We start from the raw sequence: 25,370 nt of genomic DNA, 5'->3' as shown, positions 1-25,370 counted from the left end.
CTGCGCTGTTTTATCCGCTTCGCTATATTTTTATCCTTTCCACACAAAGGGGATTTCTTTTCCGTATATTCGTTTGTTTCAATGTAATATTTCTTAAGGCAAGCCTGAGAGACAATGGGTTCGTCATTTTGGGGTATTGTATTGTTCTCTTGTTTATATAAAACTCATTTATTTTGTTTCATGTCCTAATTATTGAATCCCTTGACCATAATGTCTTTAGATTTAAAAAACTAGTTCGTGTCCTAATTAGAAAGTTGAATACACACAATTATTTTACTAATAAACTAAGATTATTATCAACTAACGATAGTTAATTTAATGTTATAGTGAAAACACTACTTAAATATAGGATGGAAAATAGTTTGAGGAATGGTTCATAATGCCTCCTCCACATTACTCGCGAAGTTGAACGAGGTTAGACGAATAGAATAATGTAGAGAGGCACTTCGGGTTACTTCGTCCAACTTTACCTCGCCTCGGCCGACTTCCGTTTGTTGTCGGTTTTTGCGCCCGAGTCAAAGGGCACGAAGTTACCTGAAGTTCGTTCTGAATAGGAACGTATGCGCTCCTCGCGAAGTTGAACGAGTGTGTAGTGTAGCACCGCGGACTTCAGTCAACTTCGGCAGAGTACTTCGCCGAGGAACTTCGCGAGTAGTGTGGAGGAGGCATAATAGCATGCGAGTGAAGATGCTGGGAGAAACCCTATTATTTATAAAGTCAAATGTATTTACTTCCATTTATATAACACGTGTATTATTTCTCACGTCGAAGATTGATCGATATGCTGATTGTCATCCATAGTTATAGTAAAGCGATAGTTATGTAGGAGCCGTTCATGTTTTGAATTCAATATCATTTTTATTACCTTACCACCTACCTTTATTCATACCTTTTATGGTAGAGTTATCTATGGGTAGGCGTTAAGTAGAAATCACCTATAGAATAAATGTTTTCCTCATTGTTAGGAATTCAAATTGTATCTTTTCTGACTCTACATGTAACATATGAAAATTAGTAGTGATTGACTGCGAACACGATGCTTACGCATAGTATCAAAATTAGTTGATAGATTTAGAGACATTTATAAGAGACCTCAAAGCTGTGGGTTAATAGCATCGTTTGGTAAAATATGAGGTATATACGAAATATTAGGTATCGTAATATAAATGAATCAACTATCATCCATCGACCATCCGTTACCATGCGCAGCCAACCAGAGCATGCAATTATTGCAACTAAGTTCATGCAATTTTTTACTTTCTTTTAAAAATAGGATATTAGAGGCGAAACTTTGTACAGGCAATTTTATTCATTTTTGTCTCACGAAGAATTTTTTTTTAAATTTTAAAAAGATAAAACTAAGCAAATGAGCCAAGATATAAAAAGCAACTCGCAGTTTTTGCAAAATAAGTAGAAATACCTTCAAGTTTAAATAGGTAGGTTTAATAACGTTATGTTCGTGAACCCAATACCCACTTATCTATAATTAATCATAGTATCCGAATTCCAAACAGCCTACAGTCAATAATTATAACAAAAACGTACAGATGACGCGTGCCGATTTGCATCGTCGATCAATTAACGATTATAAACCTTAAGACCTAAGTGATAAGAACGATATAGCGATAATGCTACTGGCCACCCACGTATGCCGCGTCCACGCTAATTGCTATGCGTAAAGTAATTTTTTGTCGAAGCTACCGCGAAATGGACTGTCATGAAGTTCCTTTAAAAAGCAGCCGTTCGCTTCGACGATATCATTTATCGTATTTATATTGCAAATTTGTCAGGCAGTTTTGCTGTCGTTTTTGCAATTACCAATTTGAATATCTCCTCGAAGTGGTTGCGAAAACACATTGTTTTTAACTTGTACAGATTCGGTAACTTTTGCTAATTTAAATAAATAGATTGCGAAGGCTAAGTGTCACCAAAATATGTAAAATTTTGATACTAAATTCGCGACCCTCAACTCATTCAAAGGTTAATCCATCACTGTAATAAAAATTAAGTTCAATAATTTTGGTCTTATTGACCTTAACGCTATTTCACGGATTTATTTTACAAAATTTTGTTTCTTAAAATATAACTCTTAATAATATTAATTCCACAGACATCCAAAAATGTTGATTGATATTGACGTTAGAAGTTAGAACACTTCAATAATTCTTGGTAATTTTGGGTGTAAATTATCGTCTCAAATATTCTTAATCTAGTCACGTTCTAGGACATATATAAGTAGAATATTATTTGACGGACGGCTAAAAGAACACAATAACACATGTAACTGTGTCCAAAGAACGACGCTATTGTATAGAAGCTACTAACAATAGACGAGCAAATATAGGTGTTATCGGCGAATTTCCGCCACTTGAAGTAGGCCCTTTATCTATGTAACTACGTCATAATTTTTCTAATAAACACACCTTACATACTTGCATATAAATTCTCTGCAATTTTTTGTTTGCAAAGGCATTGATCAAATTAATTTGAAATCAATTCGAAACGGCATGTTCAAATATTCTGCTTTTTTCGGTAGCATATCCGGTAGATTCCTATGTATACCTAGTTTTTTTTTATGCGGCAGAATAAAAAAAGCTAGGTATACTATACATAGGTAGGTATAGTATATATACGTAGATAGAGTACCGCACCCCAAGTCTAAAGTTATACGGGTGTGCAAGCAGAACAACGTTTTCCGGTTCATCTAGTATTTTCTTTTCTAATTTAAATGCAGTATGTACCTATAGAGCGTTTGCATAATATTACTGAGACACATATAATAAATGTTATAAGTAACAATAACTTCAATAAATACTTTAATGATATCTTCAATATACAAATTTGCAGTACAATAGAGGGTCACCTAATTTGACTTTTGGAACTCTTCAATGCGTTTGAACTTCCGATGGGTGACGCAATGGAATTTGAGACCGTTATATTAGTAATTATTGGGTTATAATTCGTAGCGTTTTGACAGCTTTTGAAGAAGTTTTGACAGAATTACGTCGTGGAAGAATAGTTTTCCTTAGCACATTATGGAAAGAAAAAGTGGACGTTAAATATTTGTTTAAACTTCTAACTCTATCTCCATCCTACTAAAAATGGTGATGTTATTCACATTGATGTGCATTAGATAGTACCAAAGAAACTATTTAAATTTAAAAAGTGAAACAATAAGGCTTTATAAAACCAAGACCGCTAGAATATTTCTGAAAATAACATCGATATACTTTTGCAACCAATTTTAGTTTTCCTTCTAATCCGTCTCACAATCTTTTAAAGGAAATAGATTAGTGTCACAGTCGAAAACATACATTTGTAACTTTATTAACGTATTCTTAGAATCGTTGAAATAATCTTCCATAAGCGTCGTAGCATCATCACGCCGCCTTTGATGTTTCTGTTTTATTACCACATCTATTTTTGAAACCAAACGTTGAAGAATCGACATTTCGGGAACAACCTGTGAATTGTATAACTTTTATGTCAACAGTTGCAGTGTTATAAGTGTTTAGTAACGATGTTCTGCAGGTTATAATTGTGTGAGCAAACAAAGAAGAATATGAGGAATTATCTATACATAGATATTAAATATGTGGATATTTACTGCCTGATTGATGTTATTATGTGTCCTTGAGTATTTGCTGCTTCAGAGGTTTAGTTACGATGCTTAAAGGTAGAAGATTTAAACATAACTCTCAGGACCATTATTTAATATTTTTCTATGTTTTGTAGGTCACTTATTTGACATTCTTTCCTTGGCCTAGAATCAAGCTTCTAAATTACAGCTTCAAAAACACTAGGATTTTTATTACTTAGTCGGTCGGAAATTGCCAAGTCATGGACGTGTAATATAGCCTACGAAAAAAGAGTCGCCAATTTCGCACGAAAGGTGGCTAAGAGCGGGGTCGCTTGACCTCCAATATCTACGCCGAAGTTTTTATTCTGCCGTAGGTATTTCTTAATGAAACCAGGTAAATACCCAACGGTTTTTGTAGTGGGCTGTGTTTGTATAGAAATGGCAAATTTGGATATTACGTAACATTGCCTAACTATGTATTATTTATGTTCAGTTTTTCCAATTTGGTGATAGAGATAATATAAAATATTGATTCCATAATTTTGGCGTAATCTCACATATTGGATGAATGATTCAAATTTGTTGCTTTTCGTAATCTCTCAATGCATTCGCAAGGTTCATTCATAAATTCTCAAGGCTGCTTTTTGTTTCACTAAAGTAATAAAATTATTTAGTTACCTTTTTAAACTTTTGGCTTTTATTTCCTGCCTTCTGATCTTTATCGTCAATACTCAATGTGGTTATGCTATTATTATCTCATCGTTCCAAAATCAAATCAATCAACGTTCACCCAATTAACCCTTACAGAATCAGTGTCTACTGATTTAATTGTCTGCAAGCTACGTAAGCGCTGGAAGTCTATTGTGGAACAGCTTTGGTCTTCCAAAGTGTAGTGATTTAACTGTTTTCGAGCGTTTAAAGCGCTGTATATCCATTGCGGGGCAGCTTTGATTTTCCAAAGTGTATTGTAATTTAATTGTCTTCGAGCGCTGTAAGCAATGTATAGTGCTGGTCTTTGGCTTGCCAGCGTTGGCCATATACGGGCGGGCGGCGACGAGTGATCTATAAGGGGCGCATACCGAACTGTTTCCTGCATTCAATGCAGAGAATGGTAACTTGTTGGCTCATTAGCCAGTTCTGGTACGCTTTGTCTGGAATTGTTACATACATCGTGTGATGTAAATCGGGTTGAATGACGTCATCATTTTAATATAGCGAAGTTTGATTGCATATCAGATAGATACAAATACTTTTTATATAATGATAGATACTCTATACACAATCAAAATACAGGAATCGAGGTGCAGATCCTTTATTTATTTTTGGACAGAGACTCATAACATCTAAAATTATAGTTAAAATCCGGTATTTAATATGTACACAGGCTACAGCAATAATTGAAAAAAAAAAAACATACAAAAAATATATTTTACGACTCAATATTTCTCATATTATGCCTCAAAATATTCATAGTACGATCAAGGTCGAGGACGTAACGAGTTTATGTTGACATGCTCAGCCTTCTTATATATACCATGGTTACATAACTTGTTGCGGTGTAAGTGAGGAAAGTTGGCGGATTATCTTGTTATAATGTCAATTGAATGTATAAGTCTACACGAGGAGGATTGGAGGAGGAAGGAATTGTAAAGATATTACTATGATTTAAAAGTCAGTAAAGAATGATCAAAACTCAGTGAAGATTTCATTGTTTTCGTAATGAAGTTAATAAAATGAAAATCTGAATATTTAAAGTTTTAAAAAAATCCAACTCTGAATAATTGAACTGAGTTGCATATATACTTTATCAAAACTAAGATGATACAGTTATAAAGCAATAAAAAATTACAACTTACCTACGTGTACGTACCTACTTAGGTACGTCTTTTTTCTACTTCATCATTTGCACGGATAAGTTATAGACACATATAGTCCATTGAAATGTTACATTTTTTTGGCCTAACCTTGTGTTTTTTAGAGGACGCAATTTTATTTTTTTGATGTGTAGGGGGGGTCAGTGGGAAGCTAAAACCAAGTTTGTGGGGTAGCCACCCGTGTCCCACGGCCGCCATCTTGAAAATAGCGGTTGAAATGGTTTTTACGATATATCTCTTAAACTATTTATCTGATAAAAAAAATTGTTAACATTATTTGTTGCAAATTAAATTCTCTACAATTTTGGTCCAATAACTTTTTGTTGTAGAACAATAATTATAAAAAAGTTATAAGAGAAAATGTTTAGAAATTAGAGCTATTTATATTTTTCAATAAAACTTTTTTTCATCATTTTACGAAGAAATGATATCAGACCATTTTTGTAGATTGTTTTTTGAGGAACAACTTTTATTTACAAAATTTTTTCATTACGTCAATAACTAAGGATTTACAGCGCCCTGAAGTGAGTACTATTTTTCAGTACTAACTATTCAAAATATAATGGCTATTGGCTCTTTTCCCAGACTCTAGAACAATGGAAGCACACTGCAGAACATTTCAGCCCTTCTTTTCAAGGTAAAGAAAACGCGCTTCCAGGCTCTACCTCCTGGGTGATGGGGAAAACTGTCAATAATTAATTATGAATAATAATATTGCAAAATTAATTATTAAAAATAATATAGTAACAAAAAAAAAACAGTTACTGATAACAAATTATTATTAGTATGTACACAAAATATATGTAACTGTTTACTTGTTTAGTTAAGAGTACTGAAAAATAGTACTCACTTCGGAGCGCTGTAAAACCTTAGCTATTGACGTAATTAAAAAATGTTGTACATAAAAGTTGTTCCTCGAAAAACAATCTACACAAATGGTCTGTTATCATTTCTTCGTAAAATGATAAAATAAAGTTTTATTGAAAAATATAAATAACTCTAATTTTTTAACATTTTCGCTTATAACTTTTTTATTTATAGTTCTACGACAAAAATTTACTGAGCCAAAGTTATAGAGAATTTAATTTGCAAGAAATAATGTTAACATTGTTTTAATATCAGATAAATAGTTCAAGAGATATATCATAAAAACCATTTCAGCTGCTATTTTCAAGATGGCGGCCGTGGGACAAGGGTGGCGACCCCACAAACTTGGTGATAGCTTCACACTGACCTCCCCTACACATCAAAAAATAAAATTGCGTCCTCTAAAAAATGCAACCCCAAATGTAACTTTTCAATGGACTAATATAGATAAGAGCAAAAAATTCTACGTCTCGAAATATGTACACACGTCAAATGTACCAATCAACGTCACACTTAATATTCTGATGTCATTTATGTTATGCGGATATATATTTATGAGAAATAATTATGTTTCCCATTTTGTTTAATGATTCTAAATTATGCGATTATACCTTTGTCTTTATGTTAGCGATGAATAAAACACCTATCTAGTTACTAGAAAACGACAATGATAAAGAATTTTGAGTATCTATGTATGTTTGAAATGGCTGGACTGATTGTGACTAGTCTAAACTAAAACTACTAAGGGCTGATTTTTCAATCCTTATTCTTATCCGTCCAATAAAGTATTACACAATAATATACAGATGTAACCTAAAAACTGTCAAAAAGTGAGCAAGTAATACATTTTTAAAATGGTTCTTTAATACGATATTCGATGAATAAGTTTTAACTAAGGATTGAAAAATTGGCCCTAAGAGTAATCTACTAAATACGAAACAGTAGTAAGTTGGCCCACAAAGTTCACCATGCAATGCGAACAAAGTCGTGAGCGTTCACTAGTAATTGAATATTCCTATGGGCCTTGGACCCAAAGGTTTTACAGCTTGTAATGTCTGACAATTTGCATGTAACTAGATAATTTACGTTTATTCTTAACTAGCTTATCACCCGCAGCCTCGCTCGCTTTATCTAAACCCGTTTTTAAGCTATTGCATAGCTTCTATCGCGGGCCTTGAGCGCGGGGACCGAATCCAGAAATTGCGTAACAAAAAACCTCACGCTTCTCACTCCGACGGTCACGGAGGTGTGGCTTGAAGGCATGCTATGCAATAGCTTTACCGCGGCAGTCCCCGAGTGCCCCCCCCCCCCCCCCCCAGCTCCCGGATATGAAGCTGTGGTTATGTCGGATTCTTAAAACCCTAATCTGTTCCGTCCCGCTGCCTCTAATGGAACTGCGGGAAAAACCTAATAAATTATGTAAAAAACCCTTCTTCTTGAATCACTCTATCTATTAAAAAAATCTGTATCAAAATTCGTTGTGTAGATTTAAAGATCTATACATACATACAGAAGCTACTTTGATACATTGTAATGTCGTAGAAACGTTAAAAGGCAAATAAAATATCAGCTCCATATAAGCACAGATAAATAATAATTAGTGCTTTTGACCTCTATAAATGGCAATTATTACGTACGTTAACTCTCATTAGGGTAATGACTTCGTTAAAAGTGTATAGCCGAAATTCGGTCAGTAGGACCACTACGTTATTACTTTTTGTACTTATCTTATTAGTGAGATTTATTTTCTGTATATAATTCAGTAGTAGAACCCATCGATCTAATGCTAATAATAACTTAATAATTTATGAAATGAATAGCAAAGCAAGAATATCTTTACTCGCTGCTTTAAAACTCATTTGTTTACTTTTTATCTATAGCCCTAAATTTAAACTCCGTTATCTTTATCCGAGTAAACTTTTATATCATTTTTATTACGACTCTATTATGAGTTGAAGGTACCTTGTAGGCCGCTTGTATAGAAAAGTGCGAAGAGAATGTTGTTCATCTATACTTAATATTATAAAGCTGAAGAGTTTGTTTGTTTGAACGCGGTAATCTCGGGAACGACTGGTCCGATTTGAAAAATTATTTCGGTGTTAGATAGCCCATTTATCGAGGAAGGCTATAGGCTATAATATCATCACGCTAAGACCAACACGAGCCACGCGAGTGAAACCGAGCGGCACAGCTGGTTTATCATAAGCGGAGATCTAAACTACTAAGCCACTATACGATAATAGCCTAATAAAATAAACCAAAGTTTCCTTTAAATGGAAAGCGAGATTGATTTTTTTGCCTTTAATCTTACTTCAAACAACACACGTAATGTGTTTGTAGAAGTTATTAATTACTCTGGGTAAATTAAAGTTTGTTTGTCGTAAGCCTAGTATGCAACTGAGCAAAGCAGTTTAATTCTTCAAAACATGCTTTGACCTTAATTAATTACAGAAATACATTCTAATTATATAGACCATGTGTTTAATGAACACGGAAGTTAACTGTCGCCAAATAAAACATTAAAATTCTTAAATATCCTCTATAGGGTGTAAAAATAATTTAAAATAATAAAATTATTATTCTACTAAGATCCAAATTTTAATAAAAACATTAACAAATGACATTGCATGCGATGATTCGATTATCAATCAATCACAAAAATTCGGAAATACAAAGGGAACCAGGAAATCAGAAATCATGTCGACAAATTTTAGGTTTTAATATTTCATTTCGTATCTAATATATTTATGATTTTGATGTTTTATTTTGGTCATCCTCCATTTTGATAATAACTTTCGTACAGTACTCCAAAATTAATAATGCGCATGCAGATCTTCGCTAATTGTCGTACTTCCGTATACACCCGAATCATTGAATCGTAAGAGCCTTAAACAATGCACTTGCAGTTTACACCTTGTTCAAAAGAAATAGAAGTCAATTCACGGTCGTATACAATCGAAAACAGTTCGGGCGGTAGGTGACGGTAGCCTGTCAGTCAAAAATCCGTCAGTCGTCTTTATACATATATTGGTGGTGACTGCACGTGTTCTCTCTGTGTTGAATTATATAGAGCTGCTATTACATACCCTTTTGGTTTTGTTTTTAAAGGTGAATTTTTCGATGAAATGATTATTTACACAGGTAATAGCAGTAGGGAAATTGAAAATGAAGAAGAGCATAATGAAAGTTCCTATGTATCTACAATGTCACAAATAAAGATAATCCCTTAATCTGATTATTTTATTTTAATTTTTTTGTAATAATTGTAATAATATTGTTGAATGATCAGTACTGTAAATCAATACATATAATAAAATTCTAGAAAAGTCGTGTCTGTACAATCAAAATATATAAAAAAAAATTAGCAGGTGCTATTATTAAATCGATCCCAAACCCAAAACTGTAGTTAAAAAATTTTTTGTCTGTTTGTCTGTATGTTCGTGCACGCTAATCTCAGAAACGGCTTATCCGATTAAGATGCGGTTTTCACTAATATATTGTGGTAATCTTCATTTAACATTTAGTGTTTATTTCATGTCAATCGGTTCGTAAATAAAAAAGTTATGACCATTTAAGTATTCACGGCGAACATTTGCTAAGGCATTCTATACACTGTACGATAAAACGTAAGTTATCTGTTACAATTATTATTCCTGTAAATGTCCAAGTGATCATATCGAAAGTGTCCAAGGGTGGGGGGGGGGGTTTGGTCAAATTAGAATTATTCTTACTTCTAGGTAAATTTTATACATAAAATGTCCTTTAAATTATGTCGTATTATATTTTTAACCCCCGACGCAAAAAGATGGGTGATAAGTGTTTGACCGCTATGTGTGTCTGTGTGTGTGTGTCTGTTTGTGCCACCGTAGCTCGCTAACAGGTAATCCGAATTAGATGCGGTTTTTTTAGTTAGGCAGCATATTTTCCGACGCTGGTTCTTAGATAAAGTGTATCAAAATCGGTTCATCCATTTATTATACCTAGGTATATTATTATAGGGGTAAATGTGGGAATGAAAAAAACGAAAGTTGTCAAATATAAGTACCTAAGTGATATATTAAATGAAAGTGAACGACCTATCAGTAACAAATCGGCTCATCTATTTATTTAATATAGGTATAAAAGTGGTAATAAAAAAATGAATTTGTCAAAAATATACTCAAGTGACATATCACATGAAAGGGCATGACGTGTAAAGTTTAATTAGACATTTTTTATCAAAATCGGTTCATCCATTTATTATACCTTTTTATGGGTAAAAGTGGGAATGAAAAAAAACGAATGTTGTCAAATATACCCAAGTGACATATCAAATAAAAGTGCATAACGGGTGAAGTACACTTAGTTATATTTTTATCCAATTCGGTTTATCCATTTATTAGATTACAGCGGTAAAAGTGGGAATGAATAATGTGGTCAAATAATATACTCAAGCGGCATATCAAAATATGAAAGGGCAACGTGTGAATTACAATTAGTCATATTTTATCAAAATCGGTTCATCCGTTTATTACATTTAGGGCTTTTTAGAGGTGACAGTGGGGATAAATAAACCAAATGGAGCATCAAACTACAGGATATGACGTGTACATATAGGTACAATTAGATATGGTTTACATCAAAATCGGTTCTGCCATTTACTAGGGATGGAAAGGGAAGGGTTGAAAGTCTGTGAAAGAAGAGGGGATATGGGAGCGAGAGGATAGCCACACCTTGGAAATTTTGAACTCTACTCAAAGCTACATAGGCCTGGCCCTTGGCAATATTTTTTCCTAAGTATACCACTTCTTTTGCCACTGTGGTCCATTACAATTTGTGCACGGTTACGGCCCAACTTAAAAGATGTCAAGGAGCAACAAACTTATAGATATCAATATGATGTAGGAATGTAATATGGAGGTAGAGGTAGGTCTCGCTCACTTGAAAATATTACATGAAAATAAGAAACCGAAAGGAATAAATAATTATTTTACAAACTTCCCGACGATCTTTAAAATTAAGTACCATATATGTATTTTGATAATGAGGTATATTATGATGATGTTGGCATGGCAGCCCCGATGACTTTGTTTTTTTTTTATAAATATTTAAAATGGTATTTATTTTTAAAAATCTTCGGGAAGTTTGTGAAATTATTTATTCCTTTTTCTATGTATGCACTTTTCTTCGTAGCGCTGTTTTTTTTATTTAATTTTTATTGCACGGTCTAAACTCTAAACGGTTTAGTTACTACCTACAGGCGTGAGACAGGATTCAGGAAAGATCTGATTTGAATTTTGTGCTGGATTTGATATTTGCTGCACGATACATAGTTAAAAACATCCATACAAGGAAGGAAGGAAAAGAAATTTGCTCCCCTCCCCTCATTTGGTGCCTAAAAATAATATGACATAATTTAAAAGAAATTTTACGTAGAAAATTAATAAGGTATTTTTTTTGTATTGTTTAGCTCAGTTTAGTAATAAATTTTACTTACAGTTCTTTTAATTATTTATGGTAGTCTGTGTTTACTCAATAATTTAAGATAAGTAGTAACTACTATGCAGTCACTATTCCACGCGGACGAAGTCGCGGGCACAGCTAGTACTAAATACTTTTGAACTGAGATTTTAGTGATTAGATTTCTACGATTTAAATATGTGTTTGAAAACCATATTTTATACAATACGTATAAAATACGTTTATTTACGTTTTTCGGGATGAAATATAGCCTATACGGATTCGGAAGAATCCCTCTAAGTTATGGTAAAATAAATTTTGAAATCGGTCCAGTAGTTTTTGAGCCTATTCAATACAAACATACAAAGGTTTTCTCATTATAATATTAGTATAGATAAATCTTGTGTTATTTTAACCATATTTTCTACCATTACAACAGTAAGACACTATTAAAGTACTTAGGTACTACAAAATTTTCCAATTAAATTTAACCAACAAAGATATATTCGCAATCGTGGGGTTATCCTCGCTATTTATATACAAGATATTATCGAAACAAAATCGTTACTAACAAATCAATATTAATCTATTTTAGCACAAAACACATAATTTTACTAAATTATGCATGAAGAAAATGCATTTAACCACTCTATACAGGGTGTAATCGTTAAGTGTGCACAGGCGATTATTCCGTAACTATTACAGATATCAAAAAACTTTAAACTGATATCGAAATTATTTAACCTAATGAGTAAAATGGCCATAATAAATTTTTAAAAATAAAACGAGAAATATCTAAAGATTAACTTGAAACCCTCCCATACATTTTGTATGAGATACGAATATCCCATGTACATGGGTTGATCCAAAAGTAATGATAGTCAATATTAAACAAGGTCATTACAGTTATATTAATTATGTAGTTCTCTAGATAGTCTTCTAACTAGAAAATGTACTTCAATTTTTTTTTCCTAAACTTAAAAAAAAAACTTTGATTTCATCCACAAAAACCCCTCCACGCGGCCATCACTTCGCTATCGTCTTAAAATAATTTATTGCTAAGAAAGTGTTTCTTGTGCCGAGGAAAGAGATAAAAGTAAATAGGAGCTAGATCTAAAAAATAGGGTAGGTGTTCAAGCATTTGGAATGCCGATTTTTGAATGGCAGCCATCGCAACTGACGCTTTGTGATCTGGTGCGTTGCTTGGTGAAACAGCGTTCAGGTCCGCAGTTTGCCATGTCTCTTTTCCTTACTAACCTACCGCAATCTTTTAATTTGGTCTGTTTAGTAAGAGCCCAATAAAGTGGCTACCTTTTTAAAATATTCCACCATAATTATTCCCTCAGCGTCCCAAAAAACTACCGCTTTAAACTAACCTACTGATTTTCACTTTGAATTTCTTCATCGTCACTTTGGAAGCTCGCATCCAGGACATTGATTGTTTTTTGGTTTCAGCATAAACATGGTGAACTCGGGTAACGTCCATGATCACAAAACGTGACAAAAAATTATCCTGATATCATTAAAAATTTAGAAATTTACCCTCTACATGTCGAATCGTTGTTTCTTCTTTTCGTCGGAAAACATTCTGGCACGCACGGTTCACATTCAAATTAATGTAAATACTTGGAAACGTGGCCTGTTGATATGATTTTTTTGTGATTACTTAGTGAATACATGACCAAGCAAAAAAAATTTATTTCATACTTTTATGTGCACAGGAAATACCCAATTATCATTACTTTTGGATCAACCTAGTACATTTAATATGAAAGATTTTAGCTTTTTCTTTCTTTTTTTGGTTTTCTGCTTTAATTACTTCGCAAATTTGAAGGGAAGTTCATTTAGAAACTGTAAATAGAGCTCCTCATTGTATTACACACTGAGGACATCACTTCGAAAATCTGCTATGAATACAAAATGTATGGGAAATAAAATGTATGGGAGCGTTTAATGTAACATTTTTGGATGTTTCTCGTTTTATTTTTAAAAATTTATTATGGCCATTTTACTCATTAGGTTAAGTACTTTCGATATCAGTTTAAAGTTTTTTGGTATCTGCAATAGTTACGGAATAATCGCTTGTGCACACTTAACGATTACACCCTGTATACATATCGTCTTCGGAAGCTCCGAAAAAAATGTGACAGTTGCCGAACAGAGACGAAGACTTCTATGCGCATTATTACTTTTGGATTACTGTAATATTATTAAAAATTCTTGAAGCACATGTCATCCTGTTTTCTGATAGATCTTTAAAAAAAACATATTTTTTTTAAAGATCAATAATTCAATAATACCAACTGCAATTCTTTAAAGACCAAAAACGGTAGCCAGGCTCAATAAACATCAAAATATTTCAACCAATTATGTCACTCATGACATAAGGCCCCCATAATGACTAAGCGTGATTACAATAGTATCAGTGCGTAATCTAACGTCACTCCAGGCGCCGGTTTTGTATACATACTCCTCCTGTATGCAACTTTAGCACCTATATTATCTAGCTCTCTTGTTATTTTAAGAATTTTCCCCTGCACTTTTCATGGATCTAATCTAAAGCAATCTACTCAAGATAAACATGTGTACCTTCTGATAAGCGGTGATAATGATGACCGTGGTCAAACATTTTAGATGGTAGGTATTTATGTTTGGAATTATCTTTAAACAAGGTGAAAATTTATAACGTCGTACCGTTTTTCATCAAATCTTTATCGAGTGAGAAGAATCCAGAACGAGTCAACGAAAGCATACCTTTTAGAATGCTCTACGTTCAACATAATTGTAATCAGTCCAAAATCCAAATTCAACTACATTATTACTAACATTTGGTATAAATGACATCGACATAAAATACCAGATTAACTCCAAGTTGAAAAATGAGAACAACTAGACTTTGCAGATCTGAATCGTGGAAAGAACTCGTGCCGCTTCAAAAGAAAGTTAATTTAACACTAAAATTGGATCGTTAATCTAGAAAGTGTAATCTCTAAAATATATCATCTCGTCTATCTTTACAGAAGCTATTTGCGCGGAGTCGTGCGATAGTTTTATCGCTTATATCTTTGTGCGACATAGTTATCTAGTTTTTGTTGATTTATATACAATTCATCACTCTATAAATATGCTCTGTGATACGGTCAGTTTGACTTTAGAGACTAACGGAAACTGCTTCTGAAACAGGGCGTTTTATATTTTTCTCTGTAGTTATATTTTGGTTGTGTATTTTCAGGATTAACGCGTAGGTACTTTGCACACCTCGACAAGTTAAAATTATGAAGAATTTTTAACAGTTCTGAATACAATATGGTAAAGAAGGTACTAGGTGCTAGTACCACCTAGTACTTTTCCATTTATTTGCAGGGTTGTAAGTGGGAGATATCAGAATTCAGAATTAATCCGAAATCCTAGTTATCTAAAGTGCACACTTCAGAATGATAATTTCCCCGAATGTTCTACAATAATAGATGATAATTAAGTAAAATTGAACACGAAACGATTTCATTTGTCCAAATAACAGAGTCCTTGTGGCAATTTAGCGCGATGGTCAAGCGGAACTGTTGAGTAAACATTTGCATCTTTTACAATGATTACGTTTTTGCAAATTATCGCAAATTTGCTTGGAACAGTTTCTTTATTTTGATAAAATATAGGATGTACATTATGCACTTACTGACATTTCAAGGAGTCTTACTTCTAGCATTCGTCAGTTTCCTTTGGATTTATCTACATATCGATAAATAATCAAAAACTTTTCTATCGCTTTTAAAAATGGTTCAAGAAACCATTAGAAAGCTACATACTTATCTGGAAGTATTGTTGTTTTCGAGTCAACCCAGGCCAATCCAGTGTAAACAGAAGGAAATAAACGCAATAGCAAAAGAACTTGCTGTTAACATGTAGGTTATAACTGGCAGGTCTCAATATAGTGTAACTAAAGCTTCACCGTATGTGGAAATGTACTGTTACGTACAGGGTACGGTGTACGATGGTAGATGGCTAGCCGTAGCGTCGCAACATCAGGCGAGATTGTGGTCAAGCTCTTCCCTATCATCAATAAAAAAAAAAAAAAAAAAAAAAAACATACCCCGCAGTGCGGGATAATTTCGTCTAGTTTTAGTGAAATGAGCTATCTCGTCTCCGTACCATTTATATTGGCATGGTGAATTATGAGTTAAACAATGATTAAATATTTATGTTAATACACAATTGTATAATTTACCATCACCTGTAATATAACTACAAGAACCATATTCTATTTTTAGCGAGATACAATTTTATTAAGAGTATAAAATATCATTTAAGTATATAAAATATTTTATAAAACTAGATAATTTAAACGGACGCAACCATAAAAGTAAGATTAAATTATGTCCGTGAACTTAGCAGAGCATTTTTAGCAGATCAAAAAAATAATGTGAGTTCTTATTGCGTGCAGTTGAGTTCTAGAGTTCCTGATACTTTTTAGAAATAGTTCTGGCGTTTTTACCCGAAAAAACGACATTTGAAAAAATGATCTGCCAACTTCCCGTAGCAGAGCATTTTTAGCAGATCAAAAAAATAATGTGAGTTCTTATCGCGTGCAGTTGAGTTCTAGAGTTCCTGATACTTTTTAGAAATAGTTCTGGCGTTTTTACCCGAAAAAACGACATTTGAAAAAATAACTTAGCAGAGCATTTTTAGCGGATCAAAAAAATAATGTGAGTTCTTATCGCGTGCGGTTGAGTTCTAGAGTTCCTGATACTTTTTAGAAATAGTTCTGGCGTTTTTACCTGAAAAAACGACTTTTGAAAAAATGATCTGCCAACTTCCCGTACTAGATAATTTTTAGCGGATCAAAAAAATAATGTGAGTTCTTATCGCGTGCAGTTGAGTTCTAGAGTTCCTGATACTTTTTAGAAATAGTTCTGGCGTTTTTACCTGAAAAAACGACATTTGAAAAAATGATCTGCCAACTTCCCGTAGCAGAGCATTTTTAGCAGATCAAAAAAATAATGTGAGTTCTTATCGCGTGCAGTTGAGTTCTAGAGTTCCTGATACTTTTTAGAAATAGTTCTGGCGTTTTTACCTGAAAAAACGACATTTTAAAAAATGATCTGCCAACTTCCCGTAGCAGAGCATTTTTAGCAGATCAAAAAAATAATGTGAGTTCTTATCGCGTGCAGTTGAGTTCTAGAATTCCTGATACTTTTTAGAAATAGTTCTGGCGTTTTTACCTGAAAAAACGACATTTGAAAAAATGATCTGCCAACTTCCCGTAGCAGAGCATTTTTAGCAGATCAAAAAAATAATGTGAGTTCTTATCGCATGCAGTTGAGTTCTAGAGTTCCTGATACTTTTTAGAAATAGTTCTGGCGTTTTTACCTGAAAAAACGACATTTGAAAAAATGATCTGCCAACTTCCCGTACTAGATAATTTTTAGCGGATCAAAAAAATAATGTGAGTTCTTATCGCGTGCAGTTGAGTTCTAGAGTTCCTGATACATTTTAGAAATAGTTCTGGCGTTTTTACCTGAAAAAACGACATTTGAAAAAATGATCTGCCAACTTCCCGTACTAGATAATTTTTAGCAGATCAAAAAAATAATGTGAGTTCTTATCGCGTGCAGTTGAGTTCTAGAGTTCCTGATACTTTTTAGAAATAGTTCTGGCGTTTTTACCTGAAAAAACGAAATTTGAAAAAATGATCTGCCAACTTCCCGTAGCAGAGCATTTTTAGCAGATCAAAAAAATAATGTAAGTTCTTATCGCGAGCAGTTGAGTTCTAGAGTTCCTGATACTTTTTAGAAATAGTTCTGGCGTTTTTACCTGAAAAAACGACATTTGAAAAAATGATCTGCCAACTTCCCGTACTAGATAATTTTTAGCGGATCAAAAAAATAATGTGAGTTCTTATCAGGTAAAAAAATCAGGTAAAAACGCCAGAACTATTTCTAAAAAGTATCAGGAACTCTAGAACTCAACTGCATGCGATAAGAACTCACATTATTTTTTTGATCTGCTAAAAATGCTCTGCTACGGGAAGTTGGCAGATCATTTTTTCAAATGTCGTTTTTTCAGGTAAAAACGCCAGAACTATTTCTAAAAAGTATCAGGATTTCTAGAACTCAACTGCACGCGATAAGAACTCACATTATTTTTTTGATCTGCTAAAAATGCTCTGCTACGGGAAGTTGGCAGATCATTTTTTCATATGTCGTTTTTTCAGGTAAAAACGCCAGAACTATTTCTAAAAAGTATCAGGAACTCTAGAACTCAACTGCACGCGATAAGAACTCACATTATTTTTTTGATCCGCTAAAAATTATCTGGTACGGGAAGTTGGCAGATCATTTTTTCAAATGTCGTTTTTTCAGGTAAAAACGCCAGAACTATTTCTAAAAAGTATCAGGAACTCTAGATCTCAACTGCACGCGATAAGAACTCACATTATTTTTTTGATCCGCTAAAAATTATCTAGTACGGGAAGTTGGCAGATCATTTTTTCAAATGTCGTTTTTTCAGGTAAAAACGCCAGAACTATTTCTAAAAAGTATCAGGAACTCTAGAACTCAACTGCACGCGATAAGAACTCACATTATTTTTTTGATCTGCTAAAAATGCTCTGCTACGGGAAGTTGGCAGATAATTTTTTCAAATGTCGTTTTTTCAGGTAAAAACGCCAGAACTATTTCTAAAAAGTATCAGGAACTCTAGAACTCAACTGCACGCGATAAGAACTCACATTATTTTTTTGATCTGCTAAAAATGCTCTGCTACGGGAAGTTGGCAGATCATTTTTTCAAATGTCGTTTTTTCAGGTAAAAACGCCAGAACTATTTCTAAAAAGTATCAGGAACTCTAGAACTCAACTGCACGCGATAAGAACTCACATTATTTTTTTGATCCGCTAAAAATGCTCTGCTAAGTTATTTTGTCAAATGTCGTTTTTTCAGGTAAAAACGCCAGAACTATTTCTAAAAAGTATCAGGAACTCTAGAACTCAACTGCACGCGATAAGAACTCACATTATTTTTTTGATCCGCTAAAAATGCTCTGCTAAGTTATTTTTTCAAATGTCGTTTTTTCAGGTAAAAACGCCAGAACTATTTCTAAAAAGTATCAGGAACTCTAGAACTCAACTGCACGAGATAAGAACTCACATTATTTTTTTGATCTGCTAAAAATGCTCTGCTACGGGAAGTTGGCAGATCATTTTTTCAAATGTCGTTTTTTCAGGTAAAAACGCCAGAACTATTTCTAAAAAGTATCAGGAACTCTAGAACTCAACTGCACGCAATAAGAACTCACATTATTTTTTTGATCTGCTAAAAATGCTCTGCTAAGTTCACGGACATGATTAAATTGTCTATTACGGAAGCGCACAGTGAAAGTGATTATGCAAAACAATTTAAACATATTATTAAACTAGTGGCCCGCCCCGGCTTCGCCCGTGGTACCTACATGTTTAAACTATCCTATCTCTCAAGTTGGATCGAACTGCACATGGTGTGCGAATTTTATTATAATCGTTTAAGTGGTTTAGGAGTCCATTGAGGACAAACATTGTGACACGAGATTTATATATATTAAGATTAAGCAAGTAAGTGTGACGCCGTGGGAAGCGATGGCTCTCGAATTCCAAAGAACGTCTTCCGTAGTGTTTATATGAACTTGGCTCAAGTGTTAGTATACTTGGCACTTTCACTATAGGAATCAAATTATTTGTAATTCTATCTTCTGTGTGCTATGCCCTTCCTTTTCCGAGCGACATAATATGCTGTGGGTGGTATATTTAACTTCGGGAATGGTAACTTTTTAAAGACGACGACATTAGCAAAGAACCGGTATCAGCAAATGAGAAGTTCTTCTTTTGAATTTTTGTTGTTATTTCAACAATAAGAATGTGACAAAACAAGATTTACAAGAGCAATTTAACAATGACAAAAATAGACAGACACTATGAAGTGTCTAGATTGCCAAATTCTCACATGCTGCTTAGGAGCTTTTACAAAGCTTATGTATAGAATCTATCAACCTTTGAATCAGATTAAATGATCTACGTATTTGTATTTTATACGCAAATCGAAACAAAGCATTACAGCAACAGCTTGCTAAACGATGCACCTAATCAAATGTATTAATTATGCTTTACCTTCCAATTAACAATAAACAACATGACTTACAATTCCCGATAGGCCGGCACCATCGGTAACCTGGTCACGTACCCGCTGCTCAGACAGTGGGTCGCCGCAGTTAAACTGCACGTGCTAAACCTGAAATGGGTCTTGTATCTAAGTGTATCTTGATTGTTGCCCGTTATATTGGACTGTAATGACGTCAATGCGTTCATTGTCTGTAATGATCTAGAAAGGCGATGCTAATGGAGATGGTATTGAAAATTATGGCTGCGAGGATGATTGGTTTCGATTTTAAGGCGATGTATCACGATATCTATAATATAAAGATGTTTATTCACAAATAGACGATGATTGGAATCGAATTCAGACTCAAATCTGAAATATAAAAAGTATGTCTCTAAATACATTGTTTGTTTATACAAGTCTCCGATGATTTGGCCTGTTTTTGTTGGTTCTGTTTATTTAAGAATTTAGATGTGAAATCATCAAGTTCACACTAAATACTAACATTCATTATTCATTAGCTTGAATGCAGTTTTAAAATGTTTTTTAATTCGTATAACTCTTACTCCATTCTCTAGATTCAAAAGAGCAGAAACAATGAATGGACTTATAAAAGCAATTTCTCTGCTTCTACGGTTTGCATACTGATTAGTATTTGTTCTACATTACAAAATAACAATTATACTCATTAGCAAAAGATAAACGCATGTTTAACTATGTAGTGTATACCTTGGATGTAATTAACTTTAACCAGAATATGATTAAATCATCCCACCAAAAACATTTTCATGTAAAATGTTGCCAAGACGAGCCCATATGACTCGCACTGTGAAAAAGTTATCAGATCTCAAGTAGAGCCAAGCTTCTAACACTACACGCCCTAACTCTACAAGGCCTAACCACAGCTTCTCAAACTCTACACCTTAGTCAAAATATGTAGCTTGGCCATTTCGCTACATTCACATCGGCGTAAGGTGAAAAATTAATTAATTCACTGTTCATTACTTTTGGGTTATACAATAGTTCTTGTAGTTACGAACGGCCAAGCCACATATTTTGACTAAGGTGTAGAGTTTGTGAAGTTAGGCCTTGTAGAGTTAGGGCGTGTAGTGTTAGAAGCTTGGCTCTACTTGAGATCTGATAACTTTTTCACAGTGCGAGTCATATGGGCTCGTCTTGGCAACATTTTACATGAAAATGTTTTTGGTGGGATTTCATTTCTTTTTGTAAGTTGTTTGTAACAAAATTTTATATGTCGATTAAATTTTTAATTTTTTTTAACAAGGAGTACCTACGCATATATATATCTAGCGGAACCAAGTTTTAGATTATTAGATTAGACCTCTCTAGCGTCTTCAAAATTTAATTTAAAATTACAGGTCTCATACAAACTCCCATCCCCTAGTTTAAGGGGTTGGGGGATGAAAGTTACAAGTTTTATAATTTTTTTGTTGTTTGTGTGCTAATACTAGCTTACATACAAAATACCAGCTTTCTAGGACATTAGGAAATACCTTAAGAATTTTGATGATCATCAGTGAGTCAGTGACGAAATTAGCGTTTTTTAGATATAAATAAAATCTGAAGTATAAAAGCTAATGTAATTAAAACTTAATATTTTCAATAAATCCGCTATTGGCAATATAACCCGAAAATTTTGTTGATCTAGCATAATCCAAACCCAAGTTATGAGGGTTCAAAAAAACGTCGAAGCGCTTCGAGAAAAGGTAGGTAGTGCCCGTGCGCTTCGCTTGTTCGCTTGGTTCGTCTTGGCGGGGGCACTACCGTGCCCCCAGATAAATTACTACGAACTAATCTAAAAGTGTCAATCAAATGACTTACTTGTAAATCACCCATTAAAGAGACGGTTTTATAAAGATGGCATTGAATATAAAATACTGTGTGTTCATCAATGAATTACTCAGACATTTTTGCGACTGTGCCTATTTTCCTTACATGATCTTGAGCAATTATACTTTTCTTGTGAAATTTTTAAATAATGGAAAAAATTCGATCACGAGGAGGGTTTAAAACCCGCGTCTTTCGCCTTGCCGGGGCAACGCCTAGACTCTCGACCACCCGTGATTTTTCCTGAGCAATTAAATTTCAAAAAAATAAGAGCAGTGGTGGCTCAGTGGTGAGACCTCGGACTTCGAATCGATAAGTCCGTGGTTCGAGACCAGGCAAGCGCGCAGGAAATAAATTGATTTTTCAATTTATCTGCGCATGTTGTAACATCACCACTGCTCGAACGGTGAAGGAAAACATCGTGAGGAAACCGACATGTCGAAGAATTAAAAAAAAAAAAGTTCGACGACATGTGTCATCCGCCAACCCGCACTTGGCCAGCGTGGTGGATTATGGCCTGTACCCTCATAGGAGGCCCGTGTCCCAGCAGTGGGAACGTATATGGGCTGATGATGATGATGATGATGATGAATTAAATTTCTTCTTTCGGTTCTTTCTGTTTTATGTGTCTAAGCCCTAAGGGAAACTATAAAAATAAATATTAAATTTCTTGTTCACAGACTGGCTCCGGAAAAACGTACACAATGGGAAGCGGTTGGGAGGGCGAAGGTGATCTCGATGAAGACAAGCGAGGGATCATTCCTCGCGCCATACGAGACCTGTTCTCCGGTGCGGAGGAGCGCGCGGAGGCTGCGAGGGCCCAAGGGCAGCTGCCTCCGGAGTTCTCGGTTACAGCACAGTTTATAGAGCTGTACAATGAGGATATTGTTGACCTGCTGGATCCGGCGAAAGATCCGTATGCTAAGGTTGGTGTCATTCTTGATGCGCTCAGATTTAATGTAATGCTACCGGAAAATGACAAATATTTAGGGCTCATCACATATTATGTTGTTGCAATACATATTCGATTCAAATTAAGCAACGAATTTCTTATAAAATCGCAGTAAAATATGAAGATGTACGCTTACAACATTACTTGTTTAGAGAATTCTCATTGAACGTATTATTTATCATAATTATCTTACTACACCAAAGCAAACCAAATACGAACTTTATGGTGCAATAGAAACACTTTCACTAGACCACGAATCCGAGAACAATATGCATCGTGAGACTTTAAGTCACGCGCATTTCTGAGCGAGTACTATGATAAATTTACCTTTTAAGTACACATTGACACTTTTATGACCAATTTTCATATTGAAAATACCTTTCAGTACCCTGTGAAAAAAGTTCAAATCATCTTTACCTGGTAGTAAATCTTCTGCTTCCAAAATTATCTCTCTATTTAACTCAACTCTACATCTATTCAACACCTTTGTTTACAAAATGGAAATGAAGACCACAATAAAAAAACAACCTTGTTTTTACCATTGATGTTAAACTCAAATTGTAGATAGTTTACATCATCGTACTAATTGCCGGTAATTGAATCAATTGGCGTAGAATTAGACTTAGAATGTGAATTATTCCATGCTGATTTATTTATTGGTCGAAATCTTAATTTTGATGAAGATATGACCCATAGTATAATTGTCATGAACTTACGTAATGCATTGTTGCAAATTCTTATTTTTCTAGAATAGTTAACTACTGCAACAAGTAAATTGTACCTTGACTTCTTTACACCTTCTTTTACAATTAGCTTAAAAAACACAATAATTGTTTCACGTATTATATCTGTTCCTACAGAGTAATTTAAGGATAACAGAAGATGGCTGCGGTGGTGTGCGCATAGTAGGTGCATCCATTCGCGCTGTAAGAGGCATAAAGGAAGCTCTAGGTGCACTCCGAGCCGGGGCATTGGCTCGAACAACAGCAGCTACAAACATGAACTCGTCATCATCGAGATCACATGCAGTATTCACTCTAATGCTGCGGCAGAGGAGGCTGGCCGCTGACAGCAGTGATGGCACGAGGGAAATGGAAACCGATGGAGAGACTCCGGAACAGTATGAGACTTTGACTGCCAAGTTCCACTTTGTAGACTTGGCAGGATCGGAGCGGCTTAAACGGACAGGTAATTTTGTGATTCAATTGAACACATATTTTTTTTATTGATAATATGATTAGGAGGTTTACAGAAAGTTGAGTTTTCATTTATATCTTAACTATATTTTATTTAGTTTTATTTTGTAACGATGTTATCACTTTCATTTTCAGGAGCGACAGGAGAACGAGCAAGAGAAGGCATATCGATAAACTGTGGACTATTAGCTTTAGGGAATGTGATATCGGCTCTAGGGGATAAGTCGAGGAAAGTGATGCATGTCCCGTATCGGGACTCTAAACTGACGAGGCTGTTGCAAGATTCACTTGGAGGTATGTACAAATTAATAAATGAATAAACACAATCATTTAGTTACTTAAAATGTTTTAAATCATTAGCTATCTAATTCTAAATTATAGTTAATGTAACTATAAATTAAAAATTGAAGAATAATTTCATTTTTAACCGACTTCAAAAAAAAGGAAGAGGTTATCAATTCGGCCGGTATGTTTTTAAAGTGAAACTTTTATTACATCGTCTCAAACTTTTTGGTCTGTGCAGCGCATGCGCATGTCGCGTGACGCACGATACGTACGATAGTTATCGTACAAATACGATAATTTTTAGTTAAATGTCTATAGTGTGAAAAAAAAAGTTTCACTTTTACCGTGGTTTCATAAAATCACACAACATTTTTTTTTATGTATGTACACCAATTACCCCGAGGTTTCTGAACCGATTTACGTGATTCTTTTTTTGTTCGATGCGAGATGATGTCGAATTGGTGGCATAAAAAATTTTATTCGGATAGGCCCAGTAGTTTTTATTTTATGAGCATTTTTGTCTGTAGGTATTTGTAAATTTTGTAAGTGCAAGTTTGAAGTCTGTTGTTTTTAACGCAGTTATCACTTGTGCCTCTTTGTATTTCCAACTAGATTTAATTATTTTCTCCTTCATTACTTCGTGGATTACATTAAGTCATCAAAACCGCGATCTGTTTAGGTTTAAAATTAACTTATATTTCCCTCTGCTACTACTTGACACTGACTTTACTTGTAAAAAAATCCCCAATGTGTGATACATTTAACATGATCAACTAACTATGTAATTAAAAACGTTCAGATCTCCATTTCAATAACTATTCAATAAAATAATTCCAGGCAACAGCAACACGGTAATGATAGCGTGCGTGTCGCCCAGCGACCGCGACTTCATGGAGACGCTTAACACGTTGAAATACGCGAACAGAGCCAGGAACATTAAGAACCGCTGCGTGGTGAACCAGGACCTCACCTCCAGGACGATCCACCAGCTGCGGCAGGAGGTCGCCAGGTTACAGCTGGAATTGGCGGAGTATAAACAGGTAATTGGGCAATAATTAATGGACTTTTTTCCAGAAATACTTTTGAAATAGATTATCCTATGTGATTAATAATTATTGCAAAAAGTAAAAATGCAATGACCTTTTGAAAATTTCGCATTTAACCAAAGGTCCGTCGATAATCAGGCGATAAAGTAGTTAACACATT

General features: G+C 34.3%; 1 protein-coding gene across 1 annotated transcript in view; it reads left to right on the top strand.

The window, feature by feature from the left end:
- LOC123696352 (kinesin-like protein KIF21A) overlaps positions 1–25,370 on the top strand; it is a 104,839-nt gene that overhangs the window by 28,112 nt on the left and 51,357 nt on the right. Inside the window, exons 4-7 of the mRNA XM_045642482.1 lie at positions 22,412–22,657; positions 23,544–23,871; positions 24,015–24,173; positions 25,002–25,204. Coding sequence (XP_045498438.1) covers positions 22,412–22,657; positions 23,544–23,871; positions 24,015–24,173; positions 25,002–25,204 — 936 coding nt within the window. The remainder of the gene's footprint in view (positions 1–22,411; positions 22,658–23,543; positions 23,872–24,014; positions 24,174–25,001; positions 25,205–25,370) is intronic.

The sequence above is a fragment of the Colias croceus genome, chromosome 1 (assembly GCF_905220415.1).
Source record: "Colias croceus chromosome 1, ilColCroc2.1".
Lineage (NCBI taxonomy): Eukaryota > Metazoa > Arthropoda > Insecta > Lepidoptera > Pieridae > Colias > Colias croceus.
Note: the sequence above shows the minus strand (reverse complement) of the source record. Positions and strands in the feature narration are given on the sequence as shown.